The sequence below is a fragment of the Labeo rohita genome, chromosome 7 (genome assembly GCF_022985175.1).
Source record: "Labeo rohita strain BAU-BD-2019 chromosome 7, IGBB_LRoh.1.0, whole genome shotgun sequence".
Taxonomy (NCBI): domain Eukaryota; kingdom Metazoa; phylum Chordata; class Actinopteri; order Cypriniformes; family Cyprinidae; genus Labeo; species Labeo rohita.
The window spans coordinates 21,585,727-21,607,845 of NC_066875.1; the positions used below are offsets into that span (position 1 = coordinate 21,585,727).

The 22,119-nt window shown below is 37.6% G+C and overlaps 1 protein-coding gene across 1 annotated transcript; it reads left to right on the top strand.

Annotated features, from left to right (window-relative positions):
* The first annotated feature begins 375 nt into the window (after positions 1-375).
* On the top strand, positions 376-21,987 carry vstm2b (V-set and transmembrane domain containing 2B). Its single transcript, XM_051114258.1, has 5 exons — positions 376-1,464; positions 1,861-2,048; positions 2,765-2,794; positions 3,795-4,197; positions 21,622-21,987. Exons 1-5 carry the CDS (start codon positions 1,392-1,394, stop codon positions 21,708-21,710), a joined length of 783 nt encoding a protein of 260 aa, XP_050970215.1. The 5' UTR covers positions 376-1,391; the 3' UTR covers positions 21,711-21,987.
* Positions 21,988-22,119: the final 132 nt, after the last annotated feature.

The following is a 22,119-nucleotide window of genomic DNA, read 5'->3' on the forward strand; positions in this document are numbered from 1 at the left end:
TACACAGCTTCTTTCCCAAAACAGTATCCCTGCTTAAGCAGAATCGAAGTGCTGAACACTAATAATAACCACTATAATTTGTTCATATTTCTAGAATAAGAGCTGAAAAGGCTGAACCTTTGCTTCCTGGAATCCTGTGAAGTACATGGCTAAAAGAGGTGTACAGATATTTATTTTGATTGTCTGCCAGCCCTATTGGGAAATCCAGTTTATTGGAACTGTGTTTTGGAACAGAGCTGTAATATGGCCATTTGCTGGTTCTAGCAGGTCATTGGACATTTCACCACGTCTCCAAAATCATCTGTGTGTTCCTGATCCAGGATGGTCTACCACATTGCTCTAACTAACGACCATCTTAGACCAGCTAGAAACCAGTATGTTTCAAAACAGTTACCAGCTTAATCTGGATTTCCCAGCAGGGAAGAGAAGAAACACAGATTACCTCGATGGTACTATTATCCGTAGCAAATGATAGGACAGAGCTGAGATTAAGAGTGACCGCCTAATCTGAGGTATCAGGCTTTTATATTAAAATGAAATACTTCTGGTCGTGACGCGACGTCTGCTACTTTAATAGCCGCTTGTTGCTCTCGAAGAGTAAACCGCATCAGTCGCCGAAGCGCTTTTTATTTTTAGTGATTTGCTTTGTACGTCCTCTGGTACGGTTTTCCTCTTATTGGTCGAGCCGTATGCTGATTTGAGAGACAGAGACGGTTAGTTTGCTCCCAAACCCCGTCAGTCTGTCAGTGGTCTGGAAATGCCAAAGCGCCTCCTCGCTGCTCACGCACTCACACACAAAGCAGAGGGTTCCGGTGGCGCGGGCTGGAACGATCCACTGATGCCGCTTCTTCGTTTCGGTGCTTAACTGCTCCTTAAAAACGTCGAGGGAATCTCTTGTCCTCCGACGTTGGGCTTTTTTTAGTTTTTTATTTTTTTGGCTTGCGGGTTTAGACACAGGATTGTTTTGTGATGGGTGGTGGAAACGAATCACGGATTTTTTCCTCTTTTTATGGAGACCAAAGTGAGCAGATTTCCTACTGTTGAAAGCAAGTTTTATCTTGATAAGAAGCAAATGGTGGAACAGAGGATTCTTTAGGGGCAAAGGATACTTACTCAAGAGAATAACACTTTTTCACACAGTTTTCCCAACAGAAAGGGGGCTTTCTGGTACGCAACACTGGATTTTACATTTTGTCTGACTGACGCAGCATCGTTTTGGAGTATCTTATTTGGAGATTTCAATCCTTTTATTCTACATTTCGGGGAAGAAACTATATCTTAAGAAGAAGAAACCCGGACGAGTTATGGAGATGCCAATGAAATAAAACCTGTATCTCCAGGTCAAATGACCGCTTCCACTCGATCTCCAATCTGACCACCTTATTTATGACATGGAAAAACGGGGACTCCACAGCGTCCTTTATTATTTCATTCTGAATGCGCCCCTGCTATTCTGTGTAAATGGTGAGTAAACTTAGGAACAGATTTTACTCTCCCCCTTGTTGCGTATTTACTCTCTTGCGATTCTGTTAGTTTTCTCTCTTTTTTTTTTCCTCATGTGGAATCACCGCATTGTACCTGTTTAAGTTTCATTGTGTCTTTTTATGCCATATTTGTTTAATATTGAACCTGATATTAAATGCATATGGGTAGTAAAAGTAATAAATTGTTACGATGACGTGTGGAGAATTGAACATCCATCTCAACCATAATATAGGCTACTAAAGCCAAATACAGTTTAAAACAAAGCTTTTAAAACAAAAGATAGATGTGTGTCATCTTAAAAACAGGCCTTGGTGAATCTATTTGAGGGGTTTCTTTTAACCAAACTATCTGCTGTTGATGTGTTTTCTTCATAAGCCACATTTACTGAAGTGCCCAGAGATGTGAGTGTCGGTGAGGGCGAGGACATAGAGATGCCGTGCGCTTTTCGAGCCGTCGGAGTCTCGCCGTTCTCTCTGGAGATTCAGTGGTGGTACCTCAAGGAAGCGGCCCCTAAAGAGCTCGCTCACGAACTGCAAATTAGCGCTCCGGCCAACAGAGCCAAGGTAAAGGGGCTTTCGTTGTTCTCAAAGCCGCTTGATCACAGACAATTTCCGTTCAAGTTCTTTTTGGAGTCGCACCAGGAGTGCTGTCTTGACGGCCGCAGTGGGATGTGGCAGGCTTCACGTGTCCAGATGCGTCCAGTTGGATCCCTTGTGATGAGCGCTCTCAATTAAACGCACTGAGGCGATTCATTATTAATTTATGTCGTTGAATCAAGTTGGGTTGTGTGTCTGTCAGTGGGTGGGCATTCAGAGGAAGAATAGGAGTGTGATGTCATGCTTAATTATACAAAAATAAATAAATAATAGCCTAAGTAAATAAATGGCACAAGGTGTTTACCAAGCACTGAGATGGTTCCTTATACAAGAAACAATATTGATAACTTTCAATTTCTGACTGACAAACCAAACACAAAGCTGTGCATCTCAGCTTTTGTCGATGGACCTAAAGGTATCCTATACTGAAAGTGACATATGAAACACTAGATGTTAGTTGAACCTGTAATATGACTCCTGCCATGGCCATATGACAGATACCGTAAAACAGCATCAACTGTTGCTGTCCATGGTGCTACTGCCAATAAACGGCCTCTCGTTTATTATTAAATGTAAAGTCTTTCAAGCGTCAATAGAAGTTCCCCGTTGATATTGTGACAAGAGTAGCCTAATTAAACTACTCATGCTGGCTACTTACGTTGTTTTGATGTTATCTGTTACAGGTTGCCCACCGGGACGCCACGAAAATAAGCGTGAGTATTACAATCCGTTTTTACACTTACCGTATTTTCATCAGAACATTTTGTGATGTTTAGTGGATTTAGAATCTCGCTTGAAGAAAGCAACAATAATAATAAATAATCAATAAAAAGCCACTATTGTGACATTTCTTCCTCTAAAACGCTTAAAGCGATGTGTACGAAACCAGAGAGAGTGTGCACAGACACGGATATGACTAGAGATTCAGCCATGTTTTGTTAGAATGATAGACGTCTTTTACTGAATTTGTTTTAAAAACTTCAAACGTGCTTTCGTTCTCATAAAGGTTAAACAAAGAAACTATCTAACAAACAACTAAATAAATAAATCAATTCTTACACGCGTATTTGCAGTTGTCCGCAATTTTTTTTGTTTTTGTTTATAGAAATTTCAGTTTATAGAAAAAAAAATTAAAAACTTTTAGTAACTCCTACATTATGCGTTATATTGGTATTCAGAGGGGTCAACTAAAAAAAATTACTATTGAAAAATCTAGTTTTATAGGTAATTCTTGAGACTCAATCTTGTGAGGTTGGACTCGCGACTAGCATTTTGATAGACTATAGCCTGCGTGTAAGATGTGAATCAGTAATAAATTGTGATACATAATGACAGTCGGCTACTTATGTTTCGCGGATGAAGTGTTCTAAACTGTTACTAAAGCAAAGTTCTCGGGCGTTCTGTTGCTATGGTTACCTCCCAAGGCGAACGCGAATTCGAACAGATCTATTTGGCTTCAGATGAAAATACAATACTAATTTGCTTACTGAAAGTAGCAGCTTGCTCATTATATGTTAATATGTGGAAATTAGCCTGTAAAATGTACTTTTGTAAGACTCCCCAACAATCTGAGGCCTTTCCAGCCCCACCCCCGATAATAATTCACAACAACACGAAAAATAATGGGTAATAAGACTGGGCTGCAAAAACTTTGATAGGCTACAAGTCAACAAAACCTGTTGTGACGTGTCATTTATGTCTCTTCGTGAACAGACGGTGAGGGTCCAGGGCAACGCTATTTCCCACAAGCTCAGCCTATCGGGTGTGCGGAAGGAGGATGAGGGAGTGTATGAGTGTCGGGTTTTGGACTTGTACTCTGATGAGACTCAGGAATACAAGGTGCAGGCCACTCTGCGCGTCACGCCGCGCGAGGGAATGCTGGCCGAGGAGGCCGTGTCTCACATCCAGAACCGATGGCCACTGAGGAACAGCAACACAGCGACGGGTGGACGGGCCACTTCTGAGCCGGGCCAGGGTCAGGGAAAACCCCGCGTGCCTCCGCCGGTTGGAATAGGACCCGCTCCCCCTTCAACGACTACGACCAGCTCTGCAGTCAAGTCGTCAGCTTCGCCTCGGCCGGGCAATTCATCTATCCTGAGACAACAACACGGATCCGGTGAGTGACAGTGCAACAGCGACACCGAGCGGTTTAGAGGGGAAAAATAATCAGGTGTTGAGTGATTGAGTGTGTGTGTGTGTGTGTGTGTGTGTGTGTGTGTTTCTTTTTTTAATGGAATTAATGTTTGACGCCAGGACGTAGCTGAACACATCTGAAAACGCTCTTGGAGTGCACTATAGAATGGCTCAAATGCATAAAATTATGTTTATTAAATTACTGTTATATACAGTTTAGGCATAGCCTACACTCTAAGAGAGCTATCTGTGTTCCAAAATGTATGTGTGTGTGCTGTGAGTATGGCAATCATTTTTGTTGCTCTGCCCCTAAACCTCACCCAAGTTTAATTTTACTAAGCCATTTATTTAGTATGTTTATTAGGCTGTTTTTTTGGTATGTGCACCATAGGCTGGCCTCCACAGTGTAGGCAATTTCAGATTTTATTATTCCTTTGGGGATATTTGGGGTAGGCAAAGCCTGTAGGCGCATTGCTTTTCTATCATGGTGGAACTTTCCATTGACTTTTTTTTTATTCAAAAGCTATTGATATTTTACTTCTTTGTTCCTAAGCCTAACCCTCCCAGAACACTGCATTTATAGATTTTCACTGAGATGTTATTTAGTATGTTTATTAAGCTGCTTTCCTCTTGGGGATAGTAGGCTGCACCCCTGAGGATTGGTCATTTCAGGTTTTACTGTCACAATGGAGACATTTGGTCACAGTGTAGACTGTTGTTGTGACCCACACACCATTCAGTGAAGCACATTTCAGAATAATCACATTTGCTGGAAGGTTTAATTTGCCTCTGTGCCATATCAAACCTCTGTCTGCTCAGTAGGCAGTTGAAAATTGTGTGTGTGTTTTCTGTGTGATGCTTTATCTATCCTGTACTCTATGCTCTGAGAGTGAAAATGCAATAGATAAAAGCTGCTGGCGACACCATGTCTGTCTTAAGCAGGAAGTGTCATTGCGATCCGTCCAGCTTCGGCGCATCAGTCTCGACCCTTTCTGTCTCTTTATGACCAAGGTGCGGTGTGACAGAGAGGTTATCAAGATATCACCTTGTCTCTTTAACTCTTGCCTCGAGGTCAGGGCCTCCATTTATTGGGGGCTTCATTGGGGATTTAAAGGGTTGGGTGTGTTCTGACTCTCGCTTCTGTCGCGGCAGGAGTGATTCCTGCAGACAACGGAGGGCGATTACATGAAGTCTCTAGCTGAGCCAGAGGAGTTTGTTTGTGGCAGGGATGCATTACCCTGCAGTGACTTCTAAACACTCTGGACTAGAGACTGATACAGTGAAGTTTACAGTTAGAGTTGACTATAACTGTGCAGTGAAGTCTCATGAGAGTTCCCTGTCAACAGTTGTGTTCTAGGACTTCTGTGATAAGCAAGAACAGATATCACCCTGTTCTTCGGTTTTATAACTGTGACAGTTCACTTCTCGTGAGAATATTAAAGGGATAGTTCACCCAAAAATAAAAATTCTGTCATTAATTACTTACCCTCGTTTCCTTCCAAACCTTTCATCTTCAGAACACAGTATTTTTTTGATCAAATCTGAGCACTTTTTCTGACCCTCCATCGACAGCAAAGGTCCTACCACAGTCAAGGCACAGAAACGTAGTAAGGACATTGCTAAAATGTGAACCTGGACCACAAAACCAGTTATAAGGGTCCATTTTTTAAATAGAGATTTATAGATCATATAAAAGCTAATAAATAATCTTTCCACTGATTTATGGTTTGTTAGGATAGGAAAATATTTGGCTGAGATACAGCTATTTGAAAATCTGTAATTTGAGGGTGCAAAAAAATCTAAATATTGAGAAAATCGCCTTTAATTTTTGTCCAAATTAAGTTCTTAGCAATGCATATTACTAATCAAAAGTTTTGATATATTTTCAGTAGGAAATTTACAAAATGTCTTCATGGAACATGTTCTTTAATATCAGGTATAATATTAGGATTAATATCCTAATGATTTTTGGCATAAAAGAAAAATTGATAATTTTGACTCATACAATGTATTTTTGGCTATTGCTAAAAATATACCCGTGCTACTTAAGACTGGTTTTGTGGTCTAAGGTCAGAAATCATCCATGTGACATCAGTGGTTCAATTGTAATTTCATGAAGCTATGAGAATCATTTTTGTGTGCAAAGAAAACAAAAATAACAACTTTATTTTACGATTTCTTCTTTCCTCGGAGAGTCTTCTACGATTGACAAGACTACCGCAAAGTATGCGTTAGAGAGCTGTCGGATTTCATAAAAAATATCTTAATTTGTGTTCAGCAAGCAAAGGTCTTACGGGTTTGGAACGAAATGAGAGTGAGTAATTAATGACAGAATTTTCATTTTTAGGTGAACTAACCATTTAAGTTAAATTTTAGATTCTCAAATAAAAATCTATAAAGCTTTATGTTTCGGAAGTTACAAGCATGATCAGCAATTAATCCTATTATGTGTAATATTATTTTGCATTAAAAATAAATGGTTCTAAACAATTTGTAACAATAGCAGAAGTCTTTTTGGTGCTAAATAGAAGCCTTTTTAAAAAGTTCCATAAAGAACCATGCTTTGAAAGTACTATATAGAACTTTAATGGTGTTATAAGTAACTTTTTAAATAACGGATTATTATAATTAATAGTAGTATAGTTATATTATTAATTAAATTATATTTTATAATTGTTATATTATAAAAGCATTTTTATATATAATTGTTTTTAGCCCTGTATCTTTCTGGTCCTCTAATATCTTGTAGTCTCTATTAGGGTTAAAAAACAAAAAAACAACAGCATGCTATGTCAACTAGGGACATTTAATTTAGTTTGATGTATGAAATTGTAGGAAAAAGTGGCGGTGCTCTAACAACAGTAATTAGCTGAATGCTTTAATAAATGACAATTGACATTGAACATGAATAAATACGTTAAAACACAGTAAAACACAAAATGGAAACAGAAAATAGATATAATGAAGACCAAGTTTCACTGAAATATTTTCACAATGCCTGTGAACAAAACAAAAAATCTGTCATTATTTAATCACCTTTTGTTCCAAACCTGCATGAGCTTCCTTTTGCTTATGAATACAAAATAAGATATTTTTTAGAATGCTGGTAACCAAACAGTTGATGGTAGTCATTGTCCTCCACAGTATGAAAGAAAGTAGTAAGGAAGTCAATGGCTACAGTAAACTTTTACATGCCCAAACTTTGAAATGGTAGTATATATCTTTGATTATATCTGTTGGATACAATTAAAATAATTCATGCTTTTTAAACAACACATTTCCCTGTGGAAACAAAACAAAAATGTCAAATGTTTATTTTATCAAAGCTGCAGTCCGTACAAAAATTATATAATAAGCGAGTAAACTTTTAAAAATAAATGCTCCAAAGGGGTGTTTTTGCAATGATGCCATAGAATAACCATTTTTGGTTCCCCAAAGAACCTTTTCAGTGAACAGTTCTTAAAAGATCTAAAGAACCCTTTTCCACTATAAAGAACCTTTTCTGCATTTGAAGGGTTTCACAGATGTTCAAGGTTCTTTATGGGACTGTCAAGGCCAGAAAAGAACCTTTATTTTTAAGAGTGTACATCATGAATCCATTTATATATATATATATATATATATATATTCAGACTATTTTAGACTGCTTCTGGTAGGAACCGCTGCAGAATAGCCCAGTACCTGCATGATTGGTCATTCGAGAAGCATGATTCGAGAAGTAGCTCTGGCTGCAATGTTCTTCTACAAGATGCATGCAGTTCTGTTTGTTAACCTCTAAAGTGCCAAAAGTTACCGACTGAAGCTTAGTAAATTTAGCTTTTTTATGTGATATTTCTTGATGAAGAAGCTTAACCAGCAGGATGCATTTGATCCTGTAAGAAACTGTGGCACAAGCTGTTTTGGGGCCATGACAACTGTGTGTGTCTATTTACATCCATGTTGGTGTGTGTGTGTGTGGGAGTGACTGTATGTGTGCCAACATGCTCAGCCAGCCCTATCTTTAGTGCAGCCAGACATGGAGGCAGCCATTTGGCGAGCATGTCGGACATTAAGAGGGCCAGTGCACTGATCCTCCACGGTATTGCATTCCAGGCTTTATTTTTCTTTCTCTAGTTATTCTACTGCTCCATGCTTTATTGTTCTCCTGTTAGAATAGATCAACATTTGGATTGTCATACTTAATCATTAATTAAGTATATTTATTAAAAAAAAACATTAAATTACCTTTGCTAGGACATACATGGTTTAAAGTCATGGTTTAAAATCTTAAGTGCTATTTGAGTGCTCCCTTATTTGATATTAATTGCTAATTTGTTCGTTTTAGATAATTTTTTGTTTGTGGGCTTGTGTGCTTTGTGGTTATTATGATGGAGAGCCCCGCATTACACTTCTCAATGCGGAAGGGCATTTTTACAGGGGCAGGCAAATTGATTCAAATGAACCAGCCAGCCAACACTAGACACTCTGTCATGTGTCAGCTTGGGCGCATTTAACATTGACAGGAAGATCTCAAATTTGTCTTTTTCCTCTTTTGGTTTAGGAGCTCTGTTTTTGTCATTGGAGTGAGAAGGTTAAAGAGTCATCTGCCACATTTGAAGGATTGCAGCTTTCAGTTCTGACCACACTATCAGCTTTTGAGGAGAGAAAGAAAATTCACCCCTCGCTGCTCACGCTCACTCTCTTTCTCTCATACCTCCTCATTTGGAAACATGCATCTGTCACTTTTTCACAGTGTCATCTCATTGAGTGGCAGAAACAATTAATATTAAAGGAATGCCACAGGCGGGAGCTGATAAGCTTGGCCTTCTACACGCTGTCAGGTGCATCGAATTGCCTCTTGCTGCTTTCGCTTCTTTTATTTGTTATTTTTCCCAGCAGGGCTGGGTGGCATGTCTGTCCTTACTGGAAAGAGCAGATTAACTCATTGCACTGTTTAAAATGGCCCACCAAGCCTAAGAACAAAAAATGCAGGTCTCTAAGGAACAGTTTCTGTCTGATCGCTCCTCTCATGAGAGCGTCAGGCATTAACGTGTTTTCGCAGACGTGCCCTATAATTAAATGCCATTTGTGGTAATGCTTACTGGAATAAGACATTGTTTCAGCATACGGTTTGTTTAATTAATTCAGAAGTTCATTTTATATTAATGCCATTGCTTCCTGATTGTATAATTAAGCTTTGTGCTTGCCCTTAGGTTAAATTAACGTTAAAATACTTACAAAGATTCAGCAGGTAGGAATAATCTAATTACACAACTTAATTTTAAGATTTACCCTTACATTTGGCTGTTTGCTTCAGAAAGAAGTGCAGGAGATTGCAAAAGAGGGAGAATTTAAAATAGGTACATTGCCATTCAGAAGTTTAGGTTCTATTTTAATATACTTTAAACTATAATTTATTCCTGTGATGCAAAGCTGAATTTTAATCAGCCATTACTCCAGTGTCTTAAGTGTCACATGATCCTTCAGAAATCATTCTAATATGTCGATTTATTATCAGAATTATCGATGTTGGCAACAGTTGTGCTGCCAAATATTTTTTGTAACCTGTGATATTTTTTTCAGGATTAATAAAAAGTTAAAAAGAACATAAATCTTTTCTAATAATAAAATTCTTCGCTATCACTTTTTATAAATTTAGCACATCTTTGCTGAATAAAACTTTTTTTTTTTTTCAAGAAAAGCAAGAATAAAAATTTACCCCAAACTCCGTAGTGTACATTGTTGGAAAAGATTTCAATTTTAAATAAATGCTGTTTTTTTAAATGTTTTATTCATCAAAGAATCTTAAAAAGTATATAATATTGTGAAATGTTATTACAATATAATATAATGATTTCCTTTTTTAAATATACTTTAAACTATAATTTATTCCTGTGATGCAAAGCTGAATTTTCATCAGCCATTACTCAAGTCTTAAGTGTTATGATCCTTCAGAAATCATTCTAAAATGCTGATTTATTATATTAGAAGTATCAATGTTGGCAACAGTTGTGCTGCCAAATATTTCTTGGAACTTGTGATATTTTTCTGTCACTTTTTCTAAATTTAACTCATCCTTGTTGAATAAACCTATTAATTTATTTTGAAAAAAATAAAGAATAAATATGTACTGAGCCCAAACTTTTGAATGACAGTGTATATTGTTAGAACATATTTCTATATTAAATAAATGTTGTTCTATTAAACGTTTAATTCATCAAAGAATCCTTAAAAAATATCACAGGTTCCAAAAAAAATATTAAGCAGCACAATTACAATGATTTCTGAAGGATCATGTGACACTGGAGTAATGATGCTGAAAATTCATCTTTGGTCACAGGAATAAATTACATTTTAATGTGTATATAAAAATGTAAAAACTTTATTTTACATATTCCACAATATTACATTTTTTCTGTATTTATGATCAAATAAACTTCCTTAAAAACATTAAAAATCTTACTGAGCAAGATTGAAAAAAAGGGAATACAATGAAAGCAGAGAAAGAGTAGAAGCCCAAACTGGCTTATGTAATCTCTACCCACAATGCATCATGCCACCTCTGGTGACCTTGGCACCCTTGATTTTATATTTATATCACTCCAGCCGCACAGCTGTTTTAATCTAGTCTCTGTTCACGCATGCGTTTTCTCAGAACTCAAAGTTCCCTCTTCATCTAATGCGCTCAGACATCAATCTGGTTATTTTGCGTGCGTAATAATTATACAGCACACACGTGTGCCATTCCTAGTTCAGCTTTACTTACTTTTCAAGCACGTTTTTGCCTCCCACACATTTTGCAAACTTAAAACACCTGTTATCAAATTGCAGCCCCCCCTTGAGAGCACAGGAGCACAGGAGCTTGTGGTGGTCGGATGATTGCGTGCTTGAAGGGAGAAGCCCAGTGTTTAGTGCTGCTGGACAGCTTTCACACCTAACTGATGAGCTTCATCCAGCTGCAGACACCCCTGCCGCAGACATTTTTTTTTAACTGGATGTGTTTGTGCATTGTCACTGTGTGGGAAGCACTTCAGCACTCTTAGGCGAGTGTTAATTGTTTCATCACTGTTTCTGTCATTTTGGGACACTGTGCTTAGTTGTGTACCTGCTGACTCCACTAGGGAAATCAAGGGGAACATTGTCTCAATCTAGCTTTTGTTTGGCTACATGACTCACATAGACAGCGAGAGACAGAAAAAGAGAAGAGAGATGAAGGTAAGCCTGAACATAAAGCATTAGAGCATGAATAATAGATATGTGATAGCTGGCTAAAATTGGTGTAGAAAGAGGTTTAAAAATGGAGGGTGACAGAATAAATGGACAGTCCCGAGAAAAATAAGACTGCTTCATGACTCATTGTCAGCTCTGTATTTTAATCAATGCAGTGTGTCCACAGTTTGTATTTCAACTTGTCAGAGTCACAGTGTGTTTATTTATTCATTTCATTAACATTTAGGACATCGTCAGGAAATAATTAACAACAATAATTGCAGTGTTTCTTCAAACTAGATGCAAATATAGTAGCCAACCTTGTTGGCAAACACTGTTTTCACGAACCCCTCTCATTACTCAGGCAATCCCTTAAGACATACAGCATGTTATTTCTATTCACACCTATATTGATAGCATATATCACTATCTGCACATAGTGTAAACAAGATGCTATTTGTCTACACAGTATTTGAGTGGAAGCAACTTGTCCATCCAAACCAAAGACGAAAACGGTGCTGTGATGCAATTGATCACAAAATAGGCAACCAGGGGTGCGTTTCCCAAAACCATTGTTAGCTAACTATGGTCGCAAGTTCCGTCGTTAATAACATAGTTCAACGATTCGGTTTCCCAAAACCATAGTTAAAACGAACATTCGCAAACAGTGTTACAAACTTACGTGGTTGGAACTACAGCTCTCAGCCTGTGGTTAGAAGCATAGTTCCTTGTTAGTAAGACATATGGGCTCAATAAATGATGCTCTTGGGCACAATAAGCAAGCTAACATACAATGCAGTCTATATCTTTCACTCAGTCTAAATATAAATGCATTTTAATCTATGTATGTTTAAGCTTACTCTGCAAGCGCCGTTTTTGAACGGCCCTACATTGTTGAACTAAGGTGGTTCAAACGACGGAGATGCGATCGTGTTCGGGAAACAGTCATGATTAGCTAGTTAATTTCCACAACAATGCAACGTATAATGGGGTTGTTGTATGGGAAACGCACCCCAGGACAGTTCACCACCTAGTTTCCACCTAGTATTAAGATTTTAAATGAGTTTTAGATGAACCAAACACAAGTGGTCAGCTGAGATATTTACATCTGGTCTCCTATGATAAGTTTTCCATCTTATTCTGTCACTTTCGTGGGAGCGTTGAATGCGGTGAATAGCACTGAATGAACAAACCCATGTTACTTGTTTTGGTTCGCTTTTTTTGGTTGGCTTTGTCACAACATGTCCCAGAACACTAAGGCAAATCTGCATAGTGAAATATTTTGCTCTCATGCAAAATTTGTGATTGTGTGGATTACTATTGAATGACTGGATTTTGGCCACAAAAAAATCCCAGTGCAGCAGTAAACATGACTGCACCTTTAGACAAGTATGCAGTGCTTCACTGTGATCCGGGACACATCAGGATCAGCAATTCTACCACAAATGCAATGTGGTCACATGCATTTTTGTCTACCTCCATATGTGGTTTCAATGATCTGATTACAAAAGACCACATTTAGACCAACCTCCAACCTCTATTTAGTGCTGACTGCTTGTTATCGGATCATGGAAAACGCACATTAATACAAGATGTTAACGGAGCCTCTCTAATGAAACGCTTCAGCTAAAAAGAGAAATATAGTAATAATAATAATAATGTTTTATTTATATAGCGCCTTTCAAAAACCCAAGAATGCTTTACATTAAGTTGATAGATAACGTGAACAAAAATACAACAGTATACAGTCACATGATCAAACAAATAAAGCAGACAGAGATCAACTTATATAGTTAAAAAGTAATGCAAACAAGCATGGAATTGAAAAGTGAAGCAGTCAGTTAACAGAATAAATTTTAAGTGAGTTTTGAGATCAGTTTAAAGTGAAGAGACAGCACAAAGGTTTTGAGGAAGTTTGTTCCAGAGCTTGGGAGCTGAAATGTTGAAAGCATTTCATATGTCACAACATGCCCCATGTATGTGACACTTGAGTGTTAAGGTGTAGTGACACTAAGGCAAATCTGCATAGAGAAATATTTTGCAAAATTTGTTATTGTGTGGATTCCTATTGAGAAACTGGATTTTGGCCAGTACGACTGTACCTTTAGACAAGTGTGCAGTGCTTAACTATGATCCGGGACCCATCAAGATGGATGAGCAATTCTACCACAAATGCGATATGATGTCACATGCATTTTTGACTACCTCCATATGTGGTTTCAATGATCTAATTACAAAAACCACATTTAGACCCATTTCCAACCTCTATGAACCTCTGAATGCCCTGCCACCCACACTAGATAGTCTGAACTTGGGTTCTGTAAGCAAATTCCCAGAACTCAATCTTAGAGTATGCGTAGGGACAATTAATTCAGAAAGGAACAAAGGAAATCTAAAAAAAAAAGGGTAATCTAAAGGGTAATATAAAAAGTAATCTAAAAGGTAATGTAAAAAAAAAGTAAATCTAAAAACACATTTTGATGTTTAACCTACATAAAGAGCACTTCTTCAGTCTAATAAGTCTATGATGTGGACAGAGCTGGGTAGTAACTCATTACATGTCAACTGTATTTTGTAATAAGATTCCAAAAATGAAGTAGTTATAATTAGATTAAATTGCATTTTAAAATAATTAGACTACAGTTACTTTTTAAGTAAGTCCATAACTTTTGGCACTCTAGCGGTTAATAAACAGAACTGCATACGTATTGCAGAGGAACATTGCAGCCGGAGCTAATTCTGTCTGTTTATGACGAGTCACGCAGGTACTGGGCTCCGCAGCGCTTCTTACCAGAACAAGTCTAAAACAGTCCAAATATAAAAACAGATTATAGGTGTACTGTAGTGATTCAGGTTAAGCCAAAAACACAGATTGGAAAATGGATTCACGATATACTCACTTATTACATACATTTTGTAAATTATGAACACAAAAAAAGTTACAAACTGTAGCTTTAATTAATTATTTGTTTTTTATTAAAATCATCAACCCCTGCAGTTCCTTCACGAACCCCGGTTTGGGAAACTTATAGTATAATGTTTAATCTCTTCATGTTGTTAATAATAATGAATGGAGTATATTTGATTTGCATTTTAAAATAAATATGGTACAATATTAAACTATTTAAGCAATTTAAAGGTCAAAAGCAATAAAAAATTAGTGTGATTATATTACCTAAAATGTTAATGTAATGGATTACGATATTATCAACAATTTCATGTAATTTAAAATCAGTAATAGACTACAATTTGTAAGCAACCTACGCAGCTCTGGATATGAGTAAAAATTCAAATACTGAAAAAAAAAACTTGCCTTTAAAGTTGTCTAAATAAAGTTATATGCAATGCATATTACTAATCAAAAATTAAGTTTTTAAAATATTTATGGTAGGAAATGTACAAAATGATCTTTACTTAATATCCTAATGATTTTTGGCGTAAAAGAAAAATCTGTAATTTTGACCCTTACAATGTTTTCTTGGCTATTGCTACAAATATATCCACGCTACTTGTGACTTGTTCTGTTGTCCAGGGTCACATATGGTGTAACATTTAAGCAAAAACATATTGTTTGGGTGTCATTTCATAAATATAAAATGCCTAAAACAGGTCAATTATCAGTATGTATACTGAGTGTGTTGGCTTAGTGTGATCAATAATCCTCTTTCTCAGCCATTCAGGCTTAAATCTTCTTGTTCGCTGAAGCTCTGCTCTTGTCCAGAGGGAACGAGCGTCACCCTCCTTTTCTTTTGTTTATAGGCTTACTGTATGTGAAGATATCAGAATCGCACTGCCATGTCAGACCACGGTTTTGATTTTATAACTCATTATAGATCCATCAGCATCTTAAGTACTTGAAACGAAAAATCATTTGCAGGTGTCATTGATTTACTATATCAGCCTCTGCATTCACAGGCATGCTGGGACAGCCAAAACGTATGCCTGTAGCTTATAAAGCATGTTTCCACAATCCATAGGCAATTGGATTTTGAGGTGTGTAGAGTGTGCTGCTGAAACTCTATTATCCCTCAGAGGGAGAGGAACACGGCCTCAGCTCAACAGATATGATCACACAGTAACCCTCTAATCCTTCATCTTTAGAGTCCATTGCTTCTGATCTCTCAGTGGGCCCTCAAGGGCCATTACAGCTCCATGTAAGAACACCTGCTGAGATCAGAAGGGGGTGAAAACAATTGATAAAAGCAAAATGTGACATGTGACTTATTTTCAAACATTCTGTAATGCAGCGAGAACACTGAAGTTATAATACTGATGTTATTACCCATTTAAAATGATTCAGAGGTGGGCTGCACATAGATCAGGATGGTTTGCCGTCATTAAGATAACCATGTACCCTGCATTGCATCAGGAGAAGCTAATGGAGAATGTCAGGTCATTTGTGCTTGCCCCGAGGGGTGGACGCAAGTGAATATTGCTGTGAGCCAATACATTTAAGTACAGGGGCTGTTAAGAAAATTCAGCTTCTTGCAGTGACTAGTCCACATGAAAATGTAATCTCAAGGTTGTGGCAAGACCTGAGGCAGGATGCTTCATGTAGCATATAGTTAAAAGAGTGAGAAAAGGGGCAATGGGAACAAATGACCCAGAAATGAATGTTAGAGACTAAACATTCTGCATGCAGTGCAGTCAGTCTACTGAGGACGTGCCTAAATTCGCTTACTTAAATATCCTTAAAATTAAATTCAGCAGAACTAAATGATTCAGATAACTTATTAATGCCCTTATAGGACCAGCATGGATTATTAAACAAACAACACTGTTTTTTTTTGCACGGATTTACCTTTCCCATTATAATATGTCCTTCTACATACTGTATGAGAACCGTAATCCCTCAAAGGTTATAAAATATTATTAAAAGTGGCACTGACCCTGATCACTGGGGTGTGTTCATTAAATATGTTATTAAGCGAACAGACGGATTAAAGTCCTTTCTAGAGGGTTAAATGAGGAAGAGGAGGAGATTACTGATGACATGTGAGTAATGAGCTGGACGCAGAAGCCCTCTGCGTCGATGTTGACTGTAATTATTTCCACAGCAGTCAGGGTCATGACTTTGCCATTTTAGCTGATTTGCACGTCTGTTCGTGTATTCACTTACCCTTGTTTAGTCTAATCTCGTGTGTATCTATCATGTCCCTTGGTAAGAGATTTTCTTTGTATGCGGTGTGACATTTCAAAGGACGATTTATAGAAGAGCCTATGCTTTCAGGCCCACTATAGCTTTAATATATTCGTTTTTAACTTTTAGATGTCATTTATTACACAAAGCGTCTCTGCCGTTGATGAGTTATCCCAGCATGTTTTCACTGTTAGAGCTGTGTAAAATCGGAGTGGACAGAAGTTGTTTACGCTCAAGTAAGCTAACATGGGCAAGCTTTGGAGGTTTTGATGGTAGTGATGGGAGAAGCTAAGCTTTTCAAAACTTTGAGTCAACAAATTGCTGTGCAAAATGATTCACAGTTTCGAAGCGCTCAAGGCATCACACACTGGTGAAGTCTGCTGATCAGAGTGGTGTAAATACCTGTGGGAACATTTTCACAAGATGCAAAATAAGTACAAAGTACATATCACTGCAGTTTCCAACCGAAATGAACAGTAAAAGGTAAAACTGCGAGCACTTAAAATCATTTTCATACACAGTTATGATTACATCGCTTCATCGGTGGCTCAGCCAGCATGGAATTGGACTTGGGATGCAGAATCCTTGGGTACGAATCCTGTGAAAACATGATTCATGATGAAAGGGCTGAAAGATAAAACGGCATGCTTGCGCTTGCGTTTTTACATCACGTTCGATTTTGTTCATACTATCGTGTAGGTTTGGGTGTAGTGCAGATGGTACATTATTTTAAAACATCACAGAGCATTATTAGAGAGTTATAGCGCCACTCAACGGACATTTCAATTCTGAACTGCAGCAACATGTACAAAACCAGCGTCACATGAAACGTACCATATGTGCATTTATCTTTTGGGGGGGGGCACTCTTTTAGAGCCACTCAGTGGACATTTCACATCGAATATGTCACGAAACATAACACGAAACAGCGTCTTGCAAAAAAGTTCCCACAGCTACATTTTCATCATGAGATCAAGGGCCAGTTTCACTAAACAGCGCAAATTAGTGCAAGAGCACAATTCCAAAATTTCTGTGGGTGATTTACTAACAATTAAAGGACATAGATGCAACATCTAATTTACATATTGACCAATGCAATATACCAAGCACAGCGTAAATTAGCGTAGTTGCAAATAAAGAATATGTTGAAAAGAACCGGATGCCAAAAAATTAAGGTTTGCTAGAGGGTTTGATAGACCTGGTATTGCGTGACCCCTAGTTGAGGGTTCCAAGTTGTCTTCCTGAAGCAAATTAAAAATAACATGGCTTGTGTTCTTCTGCCATTCCAAATTAATACATGTGGAACACATTCTATTCCTTCTACCACATGTTCTCTGCAGTGCCTCCTCCTAGCTACAATAATTGCAGCCATTTCAAGCGCAAAATAATTTAAGACATGCTTTTTGAGTGTTAAATAATGGCACAAATGCCAATAATTTGACGAGCGCAAACGTTAGTAAAACGCGTTGCGAGATTGATTTTAATACTCTCCTATAAATTTTGCGGCTGAAAGGGAGAGTCTTGCAAATGCATATTTAATAATGTCAGGCACAAAAATAACTGTGCCCATGCCTTTTCAGCACTAATTTATCACTGCATGTCTTTAGTAAAACCTGAAAGTACAATTTTAACACCAAAAGACCGTTTGTGCTGACACAAGCTGTTAGTAAAACTGGCTCCAGGTTGGTAAATGCAACAAAAGTCAGTAAAAATACCTTTTGCCTTAACAAACACTTAATTTGCTGCTGACTAATAGTTAGTAAGGTAGTTGTTAAGTTTAGGTATGGGGTGGATTAAGGGATCTAAAATACAGGCATGCAGAATAAGCATTAATATGTGCTTTATAAGTACTAATAAACAGCCAATATGCTAATAATATGCATGCTAATAAGCAACTAATTAATAGTGAGAATTGGTAATTAAAATAAAGTGTTACCGAAAAGTAATTTTATTAAATAAATAAATAAATAAATAAATAAAATGAAGAGCCTGATTAATCTGTACAATAAGAGACTAATAACTGCAACTGTTGCACAAATCTGTCATTAAAATATCTACAAATTTATAAAATTGATTTGATTAGGTGAAAATCATATAGACACTGTTTCATGGTTCATTGAGACGTTTCGAAACTTTTGAAAAAGTTACAACATAACGAAGCATTGTCTACTGAAATCATGTGACTTTGGCAGTTTGACACCGGCTCTGAATTGCTGGTTCGAAACAAGTTCAAAGGTTTTGAAGCTTCACGAAGCAGTGTTTCAAAAGTACCCATCACCAGTTGATGGACTTGGACTCTGATAATTACCGATTTGATAATTGTTTTCTAAAAATATTTGTTTTGTCCAAGATTCAGATGCAAAATTCACTTTTACATGGTGTTTGCATATAAATGTGTCTTAGCAGTATGTGGACACAACCACCCTACAATAATAAAAGTCTTTTTTTTTTTTACTCCTCAAAAAACCTAAACAGTCTCAATTATCAAGCTGTTTTGGTTTTCACACTGCTCAGGCCCCATCTATGACCACTGACAGACTGTCCCGTATTAGCATATTTAAAACCTCAGCCAGTTGTACACTGTCCGGCATTTTCTCTGTGCTCGAGCAGCTGTAGTGACAACAGTGTCTCATAAGCAATGCAGGTGTTTTGTAGTTGGATGTAAAAGTGAGTATAAGAGTCTTAATTTTCTCCCGACATCAGAGCCACTGAGGATGCAGTGGATAGTTTTTTTTTTGTTTTTTTTTTTATGGTAATGCACCATCAAATACACAAAAAAAAAACAGAAGAGAGGGGTGGAGTCTGCAGTAGCTCATTATCTTTTAAAGAGACATGCTTTAAAGGAAAATTCCACTCAATTTACAACAATTTACAAATATTTTACTCAACCCCTTGTCATCCACGATGTTCATGTCTTTCTTTCTTCAGTCGTAAAGAAATTATGTTTTTTTGAGGAAAACATTTCAGCTTTTTCCACCATATAATGGACTGATATGGTGCCCCGATTTTGAACTTCCAAAATGCAGTTTAAATGCGACTTCAAACAATCCCAAATGTGGTTGTAATCGATCCCAGCTGAGAAAGAAGGGTCTTATCTAGCATAACGATCGGTTATTTTAATAAAAATAATACAACTTATATACTTTTTAATGCCAAATGCTTGTCTTTTCTTACTCTGCCTGGACTGTTTTTGTTCCGGTTCATGACAGTTAGGGTATGTCGAAAACAAGCTCATGTTCTTCTTCAACCTCGAAATTGTCCTATATCGCTGTTTTACCTTTTTTGTTAAGGGTGTTTGATCTTTTTTGCATGTTCACTTTGCAAAGACTGGGTCGGAACTTCTGCAGTGATGTGAATGATTTTGAAATTATTTTTGAAGTTGAGGGAGAAAATACGGTCTGAGTTTTTCGACATATCCTAACTGTCAGAATACACAGAGTTCAGGGAGAGCAAGGCAAGACGAGCGTTTGAGAATAAAAAGTATTTAAGCTGTATTTTTTTTAATGCAAATAACCAACCGTTTCACTAGATAAGACCCTTCTTCCTCAGCTGGGATCATTTACGACCACATTGTGATCGTTTGAAGCTGCATTCAAACTGCATTTTGGAAGTTCAAAATCGGGGCACCATATCAGTCCATTGTATGGAGAAAAATGCTGAAATGTTTTCCTCAAAAAATATCATTTCTTCACAGCTGAAGAAAGAAAGAAATGAACATTGTGGATGACAAGGGGGTGAGTAAATTATTTGTAAATTGTTGTTCTGGAAGTGGAGTTCTCCTTTAAAACTGGTCGCTGTGAACAGAGTTGTTTTGACAAGGTAAAAGGGTGTTGTTTTACACGACCATTGAGGAATTTTAACCAAAATATTTTGCAGACATTTCATGAAGACCCTAAAGAATCATATAAACTTGTGGAAAATGTTAAAAATAACACTCTTGTGGGTTAACAGTTGGAGTTACATCTCGGTAATTCAGACTGAAGTACTAAAAAACAATAAAGAGCAGAAGATTAATGTTTCTAGTTGTCAAATCAAGACTAAGCCCCGCTGTAATGTTTGACTTTACAGAAAGAGCATGAAATTGAACCACACCATTTTTCGACCGCCCTGAACCAACGCAACCAACCATGCACAAGTACACCATCCTCTTCCCTCTTCAAAAATGATGATAGAAGAGAGGAAGCAAAATAAATGTGGCTTCTTAAGACATACGGACACGCTCCAGGAGCCCACTGTAAGACATGCTCTAGAGCTGGTGTTACGTCGTGCTAGCTCGCTGTTCCTGTCACGAGTCGGCCTGACACGCCATGCTAATCTGCTCGGGGATGATGGGAGAGTAAGACTAAAGGAGCGTCGTGAGAAATGGCCATGGGAAAATCAGAACTGCAGAAAACAGACGGCCGTTTCACACTCTAAAAGGCAGCAGCCCCGTTAAGCAATGAATCATTACCAGTGTGTTTCACGTACATGTCTATATCGGAGGGATGTGTGATCTAAATGGATCCTTCTGGCATTTTCTTGTGTTTGTTGTGTGCTCGTGTAAGTGCGTTCTTGTCACAATCTGTTTCTGCTGTGCCGCTGTTGGCTAGCACTCAGAAGGCCTGTGGGCTGCTGTTTTGCTGTCAGTCACTGAGAGGAAATGTCATGTAGTTTCCACACAAGGGCATGTAGCTTACATTATGGCCCTATAGGCCTCTTCCCTCCATGTGGGCCATTTTTTTCCAACATCTCCAGCAGAGCTGACTGTATTTTGCTCTTGTAAAGTGAGATTGTCAACTTCGATAGAGGAATAAGGCGATAAGAGCAAAATTGCTGAGCAGTCATTATGAAAGAGCCATTTGAAGGGCTTTAATAATGTGAAATACGGCCTACATGCTGAATCAGATTTAGATGCGATAAATGCCCTCAGACTAAAAGCATTAAAAATGCTCTGTTTTTCAAACTCATGCTAATGTTCTTGGTAAATGAATGTTTGAAAAAACAAAAACTGATGAGATTTATATTATTTAAGCATGCACTGTGATCTAACAAGCATTTATGTCTCTCTCTCTCTTTCTCTGCTGTCGCTGACATTTGCAGGTTCTGGAACCATGACAACCACTGAGCCACTCCTTTACATCACTCTGCTGATCCTGCATAAGCTCCTCCCCTTCCTGTTTGCCTACTAAGAGACCACAGCCAAACAACTCGCAATGATTTCACTTTATGTACCAAACGACAAAGGGAAAATATAACTACGTATATATAAATATATATAAATATATCTACCATTATGGCACATCACAGAGAGGGACGGGACATGACTTTGGAGAAAATAAAAATATCAGAATAATTATAAGAAGGCCATTTTCTTTTCTGGGACTTGTGTAGAAGATCTGTCTCAGAGTTGGATGTAAAATGGATTCTTTAAGAAGCATGATGAAAAACAACAAAAAAAAATTAAAAGGAGTCTATGTGAATTAGAGCTTCACAACTGTGTCATACACACGACTGACATCCATAAACGCTGCATCCAGTTTCCAAATACTAGTGTTTGCCTTGCTAAATGCATGGCTCTCTTAATTTATTATTATTTTT

Excerpts from the sequence above, each read along its gene's own strand:
- vstm2b (XM_051114258.1), top strand. The coding sequence starts at position 1,392 with ATGGAAAAACGGGGACTCCACAGCGTCCTTTATTATTTCATTCTGAAT. Across the intron at positions 1,465-1,860 it reads CCTGCTATTCTGTGTAAATG|CCACATTTACTGAAGTGCCC; the intron begins GTGAGTAAACTT and ends TTTCTTCATAAG. Across the intron at positions 4,198-21,621 it reads GAGACAACAACACGGATCCG|GTTCTGGAACCATGACAACC; the intron begins GTGAGTGACAGT and ends TGACATTTGCAG.